This window comes from Muntiacus reevesi, chromosome 14 (genome assembly GCF_963930625.1).
Source record: "Muntiacus reevesi chromosome 14, mMunRee1.1, whole genome shotgun sequence".
In the NCBI taxonomy this organism is placed as follows: Eukaryota; Metazoa; Chordata; class Mammalia; order Artiodactyla; family Cervidae; genus Muntiacus; species Muntiacus reevesi.
The window spans coordinates 54,699,145-54,716,629 of NC_089262.1; the positions used below are offsets into that span (position 1 = coordinate 54,699,145).

At 41.0% G+C, this 17,485-nt stretch overlaps 1 protein-coding gene across 2 annotated transcripts in view; it reads left to right on the forward strand.

Annotated features, from left to right (window-relative positions):
- The window catches only part of NLN (neurolysin), a 95,414-nt gene extending 86,326 nt beyond the window's left edge, over window positions 1-9,088 (forward strand). For both annotated transcript variants that reach the window (XM_065905540.1, XM_065905541.1), the window contains exon 13: window positions 7,145-9,088. In XM_065905540.1, coding sequence (XP_065761612.1) covers window positions 7,145-7,279 — 135 coding nt within the window. In that variant the 3' untranslated portion in view covers window positions 7,280-9,088. The remainder of the gene's footprint in view (window positions 1-7,144) is intronic.
- The last annotated feature ends 8,397 nt before the right edge of the window (window positions 9,089-17,485 follow it).

Genomic DNA, 17,485 nt, shown 5'->3' on the forward strand with positions numbered 1-17,485 from the left:
AAACCTCACTTAAGTTTTCCAGAAGACCTCGTTGCGTCAAGGGGAGATTGCTACTCTGTTCTGACTTCCAGCACCACTCTTTCACCTTCTCCCCCTTCCTCTTTGTCGCAAAGGCATTCTTCTTCCCACTCACAGCCTCCCCACCCTCATTCATAGAAAACAAAGGAAGTGCTGTGGGGAAGACGTGTACAGATGAGCTCTGGAAGGACAGGTTTCAACGCCCCCTGTAAAAGCGGGCTGGTGGGCCTGTGAGGGGCCTGGCTGTCGTCGGTCGTCCTTGGCGGACGCTCTCTGCCCTGATGCCCTCCCTCAGGGCAGGAGGGCGACCCGGCTCTACTGCGCAGACTCAGTCACGGAAGGAGGCGGAGGGGAGGGCTGGAAGGCCAGGGAGGCTGCGTGTGCTCCCCCAGAGACGCCAGAGGTGGCGCGAGACCCAGGCTGCTCCCCGTTTATGTGTTCTCGTTACTGGTGGTAGACGATGGGTGTCCTTCACTCAGATAATTATGAATGCTCAAATAAAGGGAGAAGGGCATGGCAACGCACTGCAGTGTTCTTGCCTGGAGAATCCCACGGACAGAGGAGCCTGGCGGGCTCCAGTCCATGGGGTCACAGAGTCGGACACGACTGAGCGTCTAATACGTAAGGGCTTCCCTTGGTGGCCCAGACGGTAAAGAGTCTGCCTACAATGAAGGAGACCCGGGTTCCATCCCTGGGGAAGGGGACGGCTACCCACTCCAGTGTTCTTGCCTGGAGAATTCCATGGACAGAAGAGCCTGGCAGGCTACAGTCCATGGGGTCACAGTGAGTCAGACATGGCTGAGCAACTAACACAAGATGTTGCATGTAGTGAGTGCCTTGTCTCTGCTGCCTAGTATTCCTGTGTGTGCATGCTCAATCATGTCTGACTCTTTGCAACCCCATGGACTGTAGCCCACCAGGCTCCTCTGTCCATGGAATTTTTCGAGTAAGAATACTGGAATGAATTGCCATTTCCCACTCCAGGGGGCCTTCCCGACCCAGGGATTGTACCCCCTCTCTTGTGTCTCCTGCATTGGCAGGCGGATTCTTTACACTGCATCACCTGGGAAGTCTACTTAGTATACTATTGTATACCAAGTATACACTACAGTATACTAGTATATTTAGTATAATATTTTATACTAATAGTGGAGATGAAGTCTCCTGTGCTTTTTTCTAGCTTTATTAGGAGACAGAACTAATTTTAAGGAAATGCTGAAACAGGAATGCATTTGTTTCCCTGACTATATATGAGTAACTGAACTTAGGGACAGTATGAGAAAGAAAATGAAAGAAGGGATAGATGGCGAGTCAGGTTTGTTGAATACCACCATATAGCAAGAATGATTCTAGGGAGCAGGCAAGGTACTAAAACCATTGCTCAGATTCCTCATATACTGAAGGAGGTAGGCATATTCCCACCTTACAGATAAGGGAACTAAGGCCCAAGGCCACATAGCTGAGGATGAAGCCACAATTTTAACCTGGGCCTGACTCCAAAACTCCTGATCTTGCTTTAAAAAACGTCAGTGTTGAGGACTTGCCTGGTGGTCCAGTGGTTAAGACTCTGTGCTTCTACTGCAGGGGACATGGGTTCGATCCCTACTCGGAGAACTAAGATCTTGCCTGCTGTGGGAAGCAGCCAAAAATAAGGAAATCTGAACATATTTTTTAAAAAAGAAAGAAACTATCAGTGTTAGAGAGGATTTACACAGTTGCCAAAAGATACATATTAACCTTCCAGGAGTAAAAACCACAAAGGTGACCAATGATGATTTTCCCTTCCCTGAGTGACTGACAGGAGCGCTTACTCAGTACAGACCCTCCTGCAGGGTTTTTCGAAAATGGAAGTTTCTAGTGGTTGTCTTAGAGCTTCTCTCCTGCTTTGCTCACAGTTATGGTTCCTCCATTATATAAACAGAGGAGAAACACTCACACCACAGACTCTGTCCACCTGTAGCATTTGTCTCCCAGACAGCGTTCTCTCACCCAGGGAAACAGTACCTTCCTAACACACAAATTCACTTAACTGTTGTTGTTTTTTTGTTTTTTTTTTTTTAAAGAAAAGCAAGATCCTATTACCAAAATGACTCTTAAACTCTTCTCCAAGCTTCATTGCCAAGGAAATGAAACTATTAAGAGACCATTGCTCTGTAATTCAGGAAATTGAATCAAGTTGTATGGAGCTGTAAGCAGGGGAGGACCGGTGCTGTTCTGAGCCACGTACTGTGAGACTAAACAGTGTCCGGCTGTACAGTGACTTTCCCGGCAAGGGAGATGAGAACCGGCTCTTCACATCGGTGTGCAGCCCCCTCAGCCTCGCTGTTCTTTACCATCCACAGTTACAGTTCTCGGTGCAAAACAGGAATATTCTGGCAGATGTCCACATTTTGGCGATTTTTTTAAACTTCAAATTTTTCATTATTTTTCCTATAGTTGTGCAATGAAATGCGCCCTTTTAAAAGACTCTCAGATCTTGAGCATTCAGAGCTTCTGCAGGTAAATACTTGTAATTGAGGCTGCATGATAGGTTCAAGAGGGTTAAGCTATACTCTTGTCTCGATGATTAGTATGTATTGAAAATATTTCCATAATAAATGGCTTAAATTATTTTTATGTTCAAATCAGTTTAATTCACATTTTCTAAGTTCCTATACTGCTTCACTCAGGGAGAACAGTCCTTCCTTCCCCCCCTCACCCCCGGCCTATGGATTTGTTGTTGTTCAGTTGCTCAGTTGTGTCCAACATTTTGTGACCCCATGGACTGCAGCACACCAGACTTCCCTGTCCTTCACCATCTCCCAGAGTTTGCTCAGACTCACGTCCTTTGAGTCAGTGATGCCATCCAACCACCTCATCTTCTGTTGTTCCCTTCTCCCCTGCCTTCAGTCTTTCCCAGCATCTGGTTCTTTTCCAGTGAGTCAGTTCCTCGCATCAGGTGGCCAAAGTTTTGGAGCTTCAACTTCATCATCAGTCCTTCCTATGAATATTCAGGGTTGATTTCCTTTATGATTGATTGATTTGATCTCTTTGCTGTCCAGGGAACTCTCAGGAGTCTTCTCTAGTACCACAGTTCAAAGGCATCAATTCTTTGGTGCTTTTTTATTTTTCAGCTCTCACATCCGTACATGACTACTGGAGAAACCATAGCTTTGACCATATGGACCTTTATAGGCAAAGTAGTGTCTTTCCTTTTAAATACACTGTCTAGGTTTATAATTTCTTTTCTTCCAAGGAGCAAACATCTTCCAAGAAGCAAACATCATGATTGCAGTCACCATCCGAAGTGATTTTGGAACCCAAGAAAATAGTGTGTCACCGTTTGCATTGTTTCCCCATCTATTTGCCATGAAGTGATGGGATGCCATGATCCTCGTTTTTTTGAATGTTGAGTTTTTTTCACTCTCCTATCTCACTTTCATCAAGAAGCTCTTTAATTCCTCTTTGCTTTCCTCCATAAGGGTGGTGTCATCTGCATATCTGAGGTTATTAATATTTCTCCTGGCAGTCTTGATTCCAGCTTGTGCTTCATCCAGCCCAGCATTTCGCATGGTGTACTCTGCATATAAGTTAAATAAGCAGGGTGACAATATACAGCCTTGATGTACTCATTTCCCAATTTGGAACCAGTCTGTTGTCCCATGTCCAGTTCTAACTGTTACTTCTTGACCTGCATACAGGTTTCACAGGAGGCAGGTAAGGTGGTCTGGTATTCCTGTCTCTTAAGGAATTTTCCACAGTTTGTTGTGATCAGCACAGTCAAAGGCTTTATCATAGTCAATGAAGCAGAAGTAGATGTTTTTCTGGAATTCACTAGCTTTTTGTTGATCCAACAGATGTTGGCAATTTGATCTCTGGTTCCTCTGCCTTTTCTAAATCCAACTTCTACATCTGAAAGTTATCAGTTCACATATTTTTGATGCATAACTTAAAGTATTTTAAGCATTACTTTTCTAGCATGTGAAATGAATGCAATTGTATGGTAGTTTAAAGATTCTTTGGCATTGCCCTTATTTGGAGTTGGAATGAAAACTGACCTTTTCCAGTCTTGTGGCCACTGCTGAGTTTTCCCAGTTTGCTGACATATTGAGTGCAGCACTTTCACAGCATCATCTTTTAGGATTTGAAATAGCTCAGCTGGAATTCCATCACCTCCACTAGCTTTGTTTGTACTGATGCTTTCAAGGCCCACTTGATTTTACACCAGGTCTAGCCCTAGGTGAGTGATCACACCATCATGGTTATCCAGCTCATTAAGATCTTTTTTATATAGTTCTTCTGTGTATTTTTCCCACATTTTCTTAATATTTTCTCTTTCTCTTAGGCCCATACTATTTCTGTCCTTTATTTGCATGAAATGTTCCCTTGTTTTCTTTTATTTTCTTGAAGAGATCTCTAGTCTTCCCATTCTATTGTTTTCCTCTATTTCTTTGCCTTGTTCAGTTTAAAAGGCTTTCATCTCTCCTTGCTGTTCTCTGGAGCCCTGCATTCAGATGGGTATGTCTTTCCTTTTCTTCGTTTCCTTTTGCTTCTCTTCTTTCCTCAGCTATTTGGAAGGCCTCCTCAAACAACCATTTTGCCTTTTTGCGTTTCTTTTTCTTGGGGATGGTTTTGATCACTCTCTCCTGTACAATGTCACAGACCTCCATCCGTAGTTCTTCAGGCACTCTGTTTATCAGATCTAATCCCATGAATCTATTTGTTACTTCTACTGTAGAATCGTAAGGGATTTGATTTAGGTCATACCTGAACCGCCTAGTGTTTTTCCCTACATTCTTCAATTTACATCTGAATTTTGCAATACGGAGTTCATGACCTGAGCCACAGTCAGCTCCCAGTCCTGTTTTTGCTGACTGTATAGAGCTTCTCCATCTTTGGCTACAAAGAATATAATCAGTCTGATTTCGGTGTTGACCATCTGGTGATGTCCATGTGTAGAGTTGTCTCTTGTGTTGTTGGCAACTCTATAGGTCTGGGACCTAGAACATAAGGTGACCCGTAGAGGGGCTTGTTAAACAATGTTCTAGTGTGACACTGAAGAAGTGGTAGCAACCTTCTTGCCTTATTTACAAGTTTTGAATAAATTTTCTTAAAAAGGAGGGGCCTGTAATCACTGATAATGGACTTCCTGAAAACCCTGGTAATGACAGTTTAAAAGATTTGTCATTTCTTGCTTGGTCTGCAGCAATTAATTACTGTTTTAATAGTGATCTAGAACCTAAAACACGAGTGATGGCTATCCTTATTACAGACTTTATTATTCTAAAAAGTAGCAGATCAGAGATCTTGAGCCCAATACAGCTTACTCCTTCCATTTGTTTCATTGCCCAACATGTCTAAATTTGACCAGTGTTAAATCAGTGGATTAGGTAAGGTTTAGTTAGTTACACTCCTGTTTTAGGTCCTAGGTCACTATTAAAACAGTAATTAATTGCTCCAGAACAAACAAGAAATGACACATCTTTTTTTTTCTTTCTAAAGAAAATTAAACCTAACTCTAAACTGTCACTACCAGGGTTTTCAGGAAGTCCATTATCCGTGATTACAGGTCCCTCCTTTCTAAGAAAATTTATTCAAAACCTGTAAATAAGGCAACAAGGTTGCTCCGCTTCTTCAGTGTCACACTAGAACATTGTTTAACAAGCCCCTCTATGGGTCAGTCATCTTATATTCTAGGCCTCAGCCCTGTAGAGTAGCCACAGGTAGCTTCTGAGCTCTTGAAATGTGACCAGTGCTTTTGAAGAATTGAGATGTGCTGTAAATGTAAAAAACACACTAGATTTTGAAGACATACCACAAAAAATAAATCCCAATAGTTGATACGTGTTGAAAGGATAATATTATAGACCTCCTTGTTTAAATAAAATTTTAAAATTAATTTTACCTATTTTCTTCTCTTTTTAAATCTGATTACTAGAAAATTTTAAGTTATGTATGTGGCTTTATATATGTCACTTTATATTTCTACTGGACAGTGCTCTCTAGAGTTTATGGAAAGTAACTTCATTTCACTAATTGTTTGCTCCTGTTTAAGACTCATTTATGCAGTTAGCTGTGTGCTTATAGATCATTAAGTTTCAGATGATTTCTGTTTATAATCAAAACCTGAAAAGTTTTTTTTGTGTGTGTGACCCTTGTATGCCTTTAAGTAGTTTTGTATCTAACTTGGTAGATTTCCTTCATCAACATTTTATTTTCTTTAACAGTTTGACTAGACGTCTCTGATGGCTGTACCAAATAGAATCATTGTCATAAGTCAACAATGAGATTACTTTTGTTTCTGGAAATTCTCAAGCTATTTATGTACTCAGGGAAGCAATTAGTCGCTGTTCAAATGATATAATGGATATAAATTTTAGTCTTAACCCTGAGCTGTTTTATACATAGATTTAGAATTAAGCTTCATTGAATTGTCTTGCCTTTCAAAAAGACAATGAAAGGAAAGTGAAAATATTGAAAAATGCTGATACTGAATTTTGTTTTCTTTCACTTTGTCTGCTTATGTATTTGTGTAAATAAAGGCAGAGGAACTGTTGTATGCTTTAAACTTCTAGACCTTGTCCCAGCAAATTCACAAAGGTCCTCCTTCCTTGTGTTGAGCCCACAAAACTATCTACCCTCCTGCATGGGACATGGGTTGTGCCCTTACCCCCACCCATAAGGAAGAAGAGTGTTTTTATGAGCCCTTCATAAAGTTATGGCAGAAACTGTTTTGACAGTAGTAGCTGAGCTACTGTTTCCAGATACACAGAATCGCTGTTTGTAGCCTAATTGAACTCCTGTTTTGCTAACCCTTTTGAAATTGCATTTTAGATGGGGTAGCAAATAGAAGACTATCTGAGCTTCCGTTTGGCTATTTTTTGTTTGTTTGTCTGTTTGCTCCTACTGTCAGCATGCTGCTGTGGATCTAAGGAGACAAGACAGTAATAAAGGGGAGTGTGGAAGACCGGAGGTCTCAGCTCCAGATCTCTTAGCTACCAAAGTAAACAAATACTACAAAGCTGTAGTCTAGGGGAAGGAGAACATCCAGAGTAAAGCTAAAGTCCCTTTTTTGTCTCTCTTTTGCATCTGGAGATTTGGAAAATTGCTATAACCATGAATTATTAGGCATGCTTTATTTTATTAGGTTGGAATGAAATACAGAAACCTGATCCTGAAACCTGGGGGATCTCTGGACGGCATGGACATGCTCCAAAATTTCTTGACACGTGAGCCAAACCAAAAAGCATTTCTAATGAGCCGAGGCCTGCCTGCTCCGTGAACTGGGGCTCTTTGGGAGCCGTCCATGTCTGGAGGATAAGCCGACATCACCACGTGTTACTGGCCTGGAAACTGAAGGGAGTTTTGCAAATGAAAATGTAGATTTCTATTAACTTCCTTTGTTTTTTAATTTGAAAAATTATACAGATGTAAATGGAATTCTAAATACTGTGACCTAAGAAAAGATACATTAGAAAATAATTGTACTATAAACTTTCATAAAAATGGATGTGATTTCTTTTTATAAAAGTTTTCATATGAATGCAATTTGATTTTTTTTACTATTATAACCTAGATAATATAATGTAAGAGGGCTAAGAATTTTTTAATTGAATCATATACATTATCTACTTTGATCCTTCTTATATCTCAAAGTTTTGTACTTGGGATTTCTCGGCTGATAAATGAATCATCACATTCCTCTGATAAATATTTTCTCAGAGCTTTGCATCCACTTTAACTCTCTGTCTTCCAGTAAAGTGTGACCTCTTTGCCTGCATACCTCCGGGCCAGGGGACTATGCCTCAGTAATACATGTATCTTTGTATTTCAGGCCTCATGATTTCCAACTTTCTGCCACACTTGATTAATGTTCCTCCAATTGGTTTAGTCTTTGCTGTCTGATGTCCAGTCAGAGAGTACCAAAAAATGAGTTTTAGCTGAAATGGCCTAATGTATACTACGAGTTTTAATATCTCATGTTAGAGAATTTGAGATCTTGGCTTAGAGGTTCATTTCCACTTCAGCATGTAAGATTGTCATATTTACCAATTAGAACACTAAAGCAGATCTAAGATTATTTTTCTCTTCTCGGGTTTCTAAGAAACAGCAAGGTCTTTGCCTGCTTTACTGGGCTCCTCACCTGAAGTGGCAGGTAGATTGTCACAAAGACCATCTCAAGTGCTGCAGGAAGAGAGTGGAACTGAAGCATAAAAAGCCCAAAAACCCCAGGAAATGAGTGGATTCTGCACAGGAGTCTGTGAGGACGGCCGCTCCCAGTGTTACATGTACTTCAGCTCAGCCATGGGGAGGAGGCTCCTCCACGGCTTGTTTTGTCTGGTGATTGCCTTTGGAGCTCTTTAGCTCTCTTTACTTTGGGCCTAAATTCCAATTCTGCAAACCAGGAAACTTACATATTTACTTTTCCTCTAGGAGTCTACTCAATGAGGAAACCAAAATAGGATAATAAAAATTTTTTTTAATTAAAAACTAACTTGGAGTGTATGCATTCTGCATAGGACTTCTAATTGTTTCCCAGTGTGTACTGAGGTATGACTTCACTGACCAGGAACAAAATTAGAACCTTTCCATTCTCTAATCCAAATGGACTTTGTGCTAAATAAAAAGATATTATGCTGCATAGTCAAATTATAGACAGCAGGAAAATCAAGAGCTGTAGTGACACAGAAGAAAATTCAGATTATTATTGTCAAGCGAAATACCCTAAACATCACAGGAAATCCCACCCTCCCTTCTGAGACAATTGCCTGGCCCTCTCGCCCCCATATTCATCCCATGTCATCATCTCCGGTCCTTAAAGCTGGTGTTTTTGTTTTGTTTTGGTTCTTTTTTTTTTTTTTTTTTTTTTGGTCTTAGCAACCTATGGTACTTTTTTCATATCTTTTTCCCCAGACTGTTCTGTTTTCCAGTTTCAGGCAAAAACTCTCTTCAGCTTTTTCTATTGCCCAGTGTGTCTCATTAACAACAATAACTTTTATCATTTTAAATCTTAACTTATTTCATGTGGAAAAACTAATATTTGGTATGGAAAAGTCTGCACACAATAAAATTACATTATTATCCAAGAGAATGAATTCACATTTCTTTTATACTTTAATGTTAAAACTGGAATGCATAAGAAAATGGAAGTACTGTGGTATTCTTTTTATTTAGGGTTCACATCTGATATTTAAAATCTATCAAAGAACGTAATGTCTACCAACAGATGAATGGGTAAAGAAGATGTCACACACACACACACACACACACAGAGAGTGGAATACTGTTCAGCCATAAACAAGAAAAAATAATGCCATTTGCAGCAGCTAGAGATTATCATACTAAGCACAGTAAGTCAGGAAGAGAAAGACAAATACCAAATAATATCAGTTCAGTCACTCAGTTGTGTCCAACTCTTCACAACCCCATGGACCACAGCACGCCAGGCCTCCCTGTCCATCACCAACTCCCAGAGTTTACTCAAACTCGTCTGCATTGAGTCAGTGATGGCATCCAACCATCTCATCTTCTGTCGACCCCTTCTCCTCCTGCCCTCAATCTTTCCCAGCATCAGGGTCTTTTCAAGTGAGTCAGCTCTTTGCATCAGGTGGCCAAAGTATTGGAGTTTCAGCTTCAACATCAGTCCTTCCAATGAACACTCATGACTGATCTCCTTTAGGATGGACTGATTGGATCTCCTTGCAGTCCAAGGGAATAATATCACTTAATCACTTTTAGGTTGTGAAATCTAAAGTATTATGCAAGTGAGTCTATCTATGAAACAGAATCATGGATATAGAGAATAAACTAGTGGCTGCCAGGGAGGAGGGAGGATAGAGATTGGTGGGGGGACAGTGGGAGATGGGGGTTAGCAGATGTCAACTCTTATATATAGAATGGATAAACAACAAGGTCCTGCTATATACAGCACAGAGAACTATATTCAATGTCCTATGATAAACATATTGGAAAGAATATAAAAAAGATATATATGTATATATGTATAACTGAATCATTTTACTGTACAGCAGAAATTAACACAAGTAAAAATCACAAGTAGCAAATCAACTAAACTTGAATAAAAATAAAAAACAAAATTACCAAATAACAGCAATAGAAGCAAACACTCATCAAGAAATATTGTCTAGCATAATTCAAACTAAGGACCTGGTTTTTAAGCCTTTTTGAATGTGGCCAAACATCTGGTTGTTCTTTTTTTCCCCTACATCTGCACATAGAGTGTTGATGAATGTTCTGAATGGTGGAAAACTAAAAATTGTAATTGACAACCTACACGTTAGATTTATGGACTAAGACAGAAAATAAGGTATCTCTTAGTTAGTGAAACGAGATTTGAACCTGTTTCAGGTTTTCAGGGAGTCGTTAGTTCACTGAGGGCAAGTTCTTGAACATCTCAGGTGTGGTATGCCTGGTTCCTAATGTTTAATTTTAAGATGCAACAAAGAAGACAAAGAAAAGTTCTAATGTGATGCCACTTAATACAGATTTTTTTCCTCTACTACAAATGTTGCATGTTACCTAGATGAACTGAAATTTTTTTTTTTTTTTTGCCTTTTTTTTTTTTTTTTTTTTTCAGTGGGTTTTGTCATACATTGATGTGAATCAGCCATAGAGTTACACGAATTCCCCATCCCGGTCTCCCATCCCACCTCCCTCTCCACCCGATTCCTCTGGATCTTCCCAGCCCAACAGGCCCGAGCACTTGACTCATGCCTCCCACCTGGGCTGGTGGTCTGTTTCACCACAGATAATATACATGCTGTTCTTTCGAAACATTCCACCCTCACCTTCTCCCACAGAGTTCAAAAGTCTGTTCTGTACTTCTGCGTCTCTTCTTCTGCCCTGCATATAGGGCCATTGTTACCATCTTTCTAAATTCTGTATATATGTGTTAGTATACTGTAATGTTCTTTATCTTTCTGGCTCACCTCACTCTGTATAATGGGCTCCAGTTTCATCCATCTCATTAGAACTGATTCAAATGAATTCTTTTTAACGGCTGAGTAATATTCCATGGTGTATATGTACCACAGCTTCCTTATCCATTCATCTGCTGATGGGCATCTAGGTTGCTTCCATGTCCTGGCTATTATAAACAGTGCTTTGATGAACATTGGGGTGCACGTGTCTCTTTCAGATCTGGATTCCTCAGTGTGTATGCCCAGAAGTGGTATTGCTGGGTCATATGGCAGTTCTATTTCCAGTTTTTTAAGAAATCTCCACACTGTTTTCCATAGTGGCTGTACTAGTTTGCATTCCCACCAACAGTGTAAGAGGACTCCCTTTTCTCCACACCCTCTCCAGCATTTATTGCTTGTAGACTTTTGGATAGCAGCCATCCTGACTGGCGTGTAATGGTACCTCATTGTGGTTTTGATTTGCATTTCTCTGATAATGAGTGATGTGGAGCATCTTTTCATGTGTTTGTTAGCCATCTGTATGTCTTCTTTGGAGAAATGTCTGTTTAGTTCTTTGGCCCATTTTTTGATTGGGTCATTTATTTTTCTGGAATTGAGCTTCAGGAGTTGCTTGTATATTTTTGAGATTAATCCTTTGTCTGTTTCTTCATTTGCTATTATTTTCTCCCAATCTGAGTGCTGTCTTTTCACCTTACTTATAGTTTCCTTTGTTGTGCAAAAGCTTTTAAGTTTCATTAGGTCCCATTTGTTTATTTTTGCTTTTATTTCCAATATTCTGGGAGGTGGGTCATAGAAGATCTTGCTGTGATTTATGTCAGAGAGTGTTTTGCCTACGTTCTCCTCTAGGAGTTTTATAGATGAACTGAAATTTATCTTGAAGAGTAGTTACACCAAAATCTTGCCTTTCTAAAGGCTCCTATAATGAAGGATAGATATCTGTAGCTCTTTACCCTTGACAGACTGTATTGTGTAAGAGACCAAAATCAAGAAAGTAGCTCTTAAACATTTTTGATATGATTTTGTATTTGTAGCTAATTGCCTTAATTAGTAGAGAATGACAACTTTCTACTTTACCATTTACCTTTATCCTTTGGGTGTGAACTAAGGTGTATAGGGATCCAGCCTTCCTAGTGAATGTGTTGGTTCTTGACTATTTTTCATGTTTTCCTTTTCTGTCATTCACAAAAATGACATTTTTCATGTTTGGAGGAAATTACATTAAAATACTAATCCCCAAAATTGGGTTTTGGCATAGTTAACTGATCCCCAAAAGTGTTAAAAGAGAAACCCTATTCCATCTGACCAGATACAATGGCCAAGGTTTCTTTCTTCCCTCAACATGACATTATTACAGTTATGTCTCATCTGAAACTGGATAGCCCCTCAAAACTGACTATGCCTTCTCTTACGAACACTTGATGAGAATAAAAGCAAAAAAGACATACATGCTTTTATTTTCTTTGAAAAGTAGTGAATATCCGGTTTACTTTTTCAGATTTCTTTTTTCATTCAATCAACAAATTTTTATTGAGTACCTACTATGTAGCAACTCTCTTCTAGCTTCCTGGACGATAACAATATAGAGCTTACAGTCTGCTGGGAGTAGGGATGGGGGAGACAATAGCAGTGGGTGGGGAGAGACAGTAAATGCAATAGCAACGTGAATTCCATAGGAAGGGGCTTCCCTGGTGGCCCAGAGGTGGAGAATCCACCTGCAGATGCAGGAGACGCAAGTTCAGTCTCTGGTCCTGTAAGATCCCACATGTCTCAGAGCAACTGGAGGGACCATCCTGAAGGCCCGGGGCTGGCTCAAGTGGCTCCAAATTTCATGGCTGCCTAGCTGGGACTTGGCCTGCACCTGAAGCTCATATTTCGTGTCTGGAGTGAGATTCTCCAGAGAGATCCATCGCTGGTTCTGCCTGAGCGTCAGCAGCAGGGCGTCCTCCCAGCTGTGGTCCGCGCACCTTAACCGGACCTTGAATTCCATGTCGTTTTGAATGTAGTGGGATACCTGGGAGACAGTCCAGGTTTTGTTTCACCTATGGGTCTCTATGTGAATGACTTGGAGAGAGTGGGGCAGAATCAGATGAATGTAACCAAAGGGCTTGATATCCTGGGTCATCATTCTCCACTCCCCGCCTTCATAGCACATCACCATCAGTTTCATAACATCCATTGTGGTCAGTTTCTGAGCTTCTGGAGAATGTCCTAGGACCAGCTTGCATGCCCAGGAGCCTGGCTTCACTGGTTGCAGCTCACAGGTGTGGTTCCACTGTTTTGTAAGGAAAAGCACCTCTCTCATAGGCTGACAGCGCTGCAAGTAGCAGATGATGGCTCATGGAACCTCATCATGGCTCCAGACAGAGGAGACATTGGCTCTTGTTTTTGAAGCATCTGATGAAAGTAGGGAAAACCACTAGACCACTCAGGTATGACCTAAATCAAATCCCTTACAATTATACAGTGGAAGTACAAATAGATTCAAGGGACTAGATCTGATAGACAGAGCGCCTGATGAACTATGGACAGAGGTTTGTGACATTATACAGGAGACAGGGAGCAAGACCATCCCCAAGAAAAAGAAATGCAAAATAGCAAAATGGCTGTCTGAGGAGGCCTTACAAATAGCTGTGAAAGAAGAAAAGAGAAAAGCAAAGGAGAAAAGAAAAGATATACCCGTTTGAATGCAGATTTGCAAAGAATAGCAAGGAGAGATAAGAAAGCCTTCTTCAGTGATCAGTGCAAAAAAACAGGAAAGCAACAAAATGGGAAGTACTAAAGATCTCTTCAAGAAAATTAGAGATACCAAGGGAACATTTCATGCAAAGATGGGCTCAATAAAGGACAGAAATGGGATGGACCTAACAGAAGCAGAAGATATTAAGAAGAGGTGGCAAGAATACACAGAGGAACGGTACAAAAAAGATCTTCCTGACCCAGATATCATGATTACGATAGTGTGATCACTCACCTAGAGCCAGACATCCTGGAATGTGAAGTCAAGTAGGCCTTAGGAAGCATCACTATGAACAAAGATAGTGGAGGTGACGGAATTCCAGTTGAGCTATTTCAAATCCTAAAAGATAATGCTGTGAAAGTGCTGCACTCACCATGCCAGCAAATTTGGAAAACTCAGCAGTGGCCACAAGACTGGAGAATTTTAGTTTTCATTCCTATCCCAAAGAAAGGCAATGCCAAAGAATGCTCAGACTGTGCAACAACTGCACTCATCTCACATGTTAGTAAAGTAATACTCAAAATTCTCCAAGCCAGGCTTCAGCAGTACGTGAACCATGAACTTCCAGATGTTCAAGCTGTTTTTAGGAAAGGCAGAGGAACCAGAGATCAAATTGCCAACATCTGCTGGATCATCAAAAAAGCAAGAGAGTTCCAAAAAACATCTATTTCTGCTTTATTGACTAAGCCAAAGCCTTTGACTGTGAGGATCACAATAAACTGTGGAAAATTCTGAAACAGATGGGAATATCAGACCAACAGACCTGCCTCCTGAGAAACCCGTAAGCAGGTCAGGAAGCAACAGTTAGAACTGGACATGGAACTACAGACTGGTTCCAAACAGGAAAGGAATATGTCAAGGCTGTATATTGTCACCCTGCTTATTTAACTTATATGCAGGGTATATCATGAGAAACGCTGGGCTGGAGGAAGCACAAGCTGGAATCAAGATTGCTGGGAGAAATATCAGTAACCTCAGATATGCAGATGACACCACAATAACCTCAGATATGCAGATGACACCACCCTTATGGCAGAAAACAAAGAAGAACTAAAGAGCCTCTTGATGAAAGTGAAAGAGGAGAGTGAAAAAGTTGGCTTAAAGCTCAACATTCAGAAAACTAAGATCATGGCATCTGGTCCTATCACTTCATGGCAAATAGATGGGAAAACAGGGGAAACAGTGTCTGACTTTATTTTTCTGGGCCCCAAAATCACTGCAGATGGTGACTGTAGCCATGAAATAAAAAGACACTCCTTGGAAGGAAAGTTATGACCAACCTAGATAACATATTAAAAAGGAGAGACATTACTTTACCAACAAAGTTTCGTCTAATCAAGGCTATAGTTTTTCCGGTGGCCATGTATGGATGTGAGAGTTGGACTCTGAAGAAAGCTGAATGCCAAAGAATTGATGCTTTTGAACTGTGGTGTTGGAGAAGACTCTTGAGAATTCCCTGGACTGCAAGGAGATCCAACCAGTCCATCCTAAAGGATATCAGTCCTGGGTGTTCATTGGAAGGACTGATGCTGAAGCTGAAACTCCAATACTTTGGCCACCTCATGCAAAGAGTTGACTCACTGGAAAAGACCCTGATGCTGGGAGGGATTGGGGGCAGGAGGAGAAGGGGATGACAGAGGATGAGATGGCTGGATGGCATCACCGACTCGATGGACATAGGTTTGGGTAGACTCCAGGAGTTGGTGATGGACAGGCAAGCCTCGCGTGCTGCAATCCATGGGGTCACAAAGAGCTGGACTGACTGGGCAACTGAACTGAACTGAACTGAACTGACGTTGGAAGCATATGTGTTCACTGATGTAGATGCCCGAGGGATGGCCAGGGGCAAGAGGAGGACAAGGAGGGACAGACAGCAGGACAGAACCAGAGCCGACATCACATCCACAGGTGGGGGCTGGGGGAGGGAGCCCTGTGTTTAGGACCTAATAAAGCTCAGATTCTTGATATCTCAAGAATGGGTATAGGCCATCTCAGAAGGCGAGTGATCAGATTATTTTTAAAGGAGAGATTTCCACTAGAAACAAATCCACCTAAGTCATTATCTAATACCGACTGTATCAAAGTAAAGGTTATATAATCTAAATACCAGGTTAATGTAGCCTTTTCCAACATAACCACAATGGTGGTTTAATCGCTCAGTAGTGTCTGACTCTTGTGACCCCATGGACTGTAGCCCACCCAGGCTCCTCTGTCCATGGTATTTCTCAGACAAGAGTGCTAGAGTGGGTTGCCATATCCTTTTCCAGGGGATCTTCTCCCTCCAGAGATTGAACCCAGGTCTCCTGCACTCAGGCAGGTCTCCTGCATTGCAGGCAGATTCTTTGTTAACTGAGCCATAATAATGCTATATTAACAGGTACTTTGTAGAAAAACTTTTTTTGAAAAGTTGGGGTAATGAACACAATAGCCCTTCAAACATCCACTCCAATGAATGATTCTTGAGTTTTTATTTCACTACATTTACCTTGTAGTTTCCTTTCCTGATAAAATATAGATCCAATACATCAGGTCCACTATGTGTGTACAAGAAAACGGAAAAAGTGACTATGACAAGCTATTTTGTTCCTGCCCATATAAGTTGACATTCTAGCTGCTTATTTCATAGAGCTTGAAGACTCACCTAAAATTTTACTGCCATGATAAAATGTTGTCAGCATTTGTTGTCAAAGAAGCTGTATGGCTTAGAATGTTTTAAAGGTACGTGTTCACTGAATCCAGCAAGACACTTGACACGTTTATTGATGTCTTTAAGGCTAAGATGGAGGATATGACAAGATAATTGTTAACCAGGTGGATTCCTAGCTATTGAAACAAACTGAATGAGTTGAATAATTATTTACATTACATTGAGGGAAATCATGGCAAATGGATGGGGAAACAATGGAAACAGTGACAGACTTTATCTTTTTAGGCTCCAAAATCACTGCAGATGGTGACTGCAGCCATGAAATTAAAAGACACTTACTCCTTGGAAGAAAAGTTATGACCAATGTAGACAGTATGTTAAAAAACAGAGACATTACTTTGCCAACAAAGGTCAGTCTAGTCAAGGCTATGGTTTTTCCAGTGGTCATGTGTAGATGTGAGAGTTGGACTGTGAAGAAAGCTGAGCACTGAAGAATTGATGCTTTTGAACTGTGGTGTTGGAGAAGACTCTTGAGAGTCCCTTGGACTGCAAGGAGATCCAACCAGTCCATCCTAAAGGATATCAGTCCTGGGTGTTCATTGGAAAGATTGATGCTGAAGCTGAAACTCCAATACTTTGGCCACCTAATGTGAAGAACTGATTCATTGGAAAAGACCCTGATGCTGGGGAAGATTGAAGGCAGGAGGAGAAGGGGACAACAGAGGATGAGTTGATTGGATGTCATCACCAACTCAATGGACATGAGTTTGAGCAAGCTCCAGAAGGTGGTGATGGACAGGGAGGCCTGGTGTGCTGCAGTCCATGGGGTTGCAAAGAGTTGCACACAACTGAGTGATTGAGCTTAACTGAACTGCAGGAAATTTTGGATGAAGCCATGAGGAATTCTATAGAAAGTATTCTATATTCTATTGAAAAGTGAAGTTGCTCAGTCGAGTCCAACACTTTGTGATCCTATGGACTGTAGCCTGCCAGGCTCCTCCATCCATGGGATTTTCCAGGCAAGAATACTGGAGTGGGTTGCCATTTCTTTCTCCAGGGAATCTTCCTGACCCAGGGATGGAACCTGAGTATCCTGCACTGCAGGCAGACTCTTTACCATCTGTGCCACCAGGGAAGCTTCTATATTCTGTAGAAGGTATTATC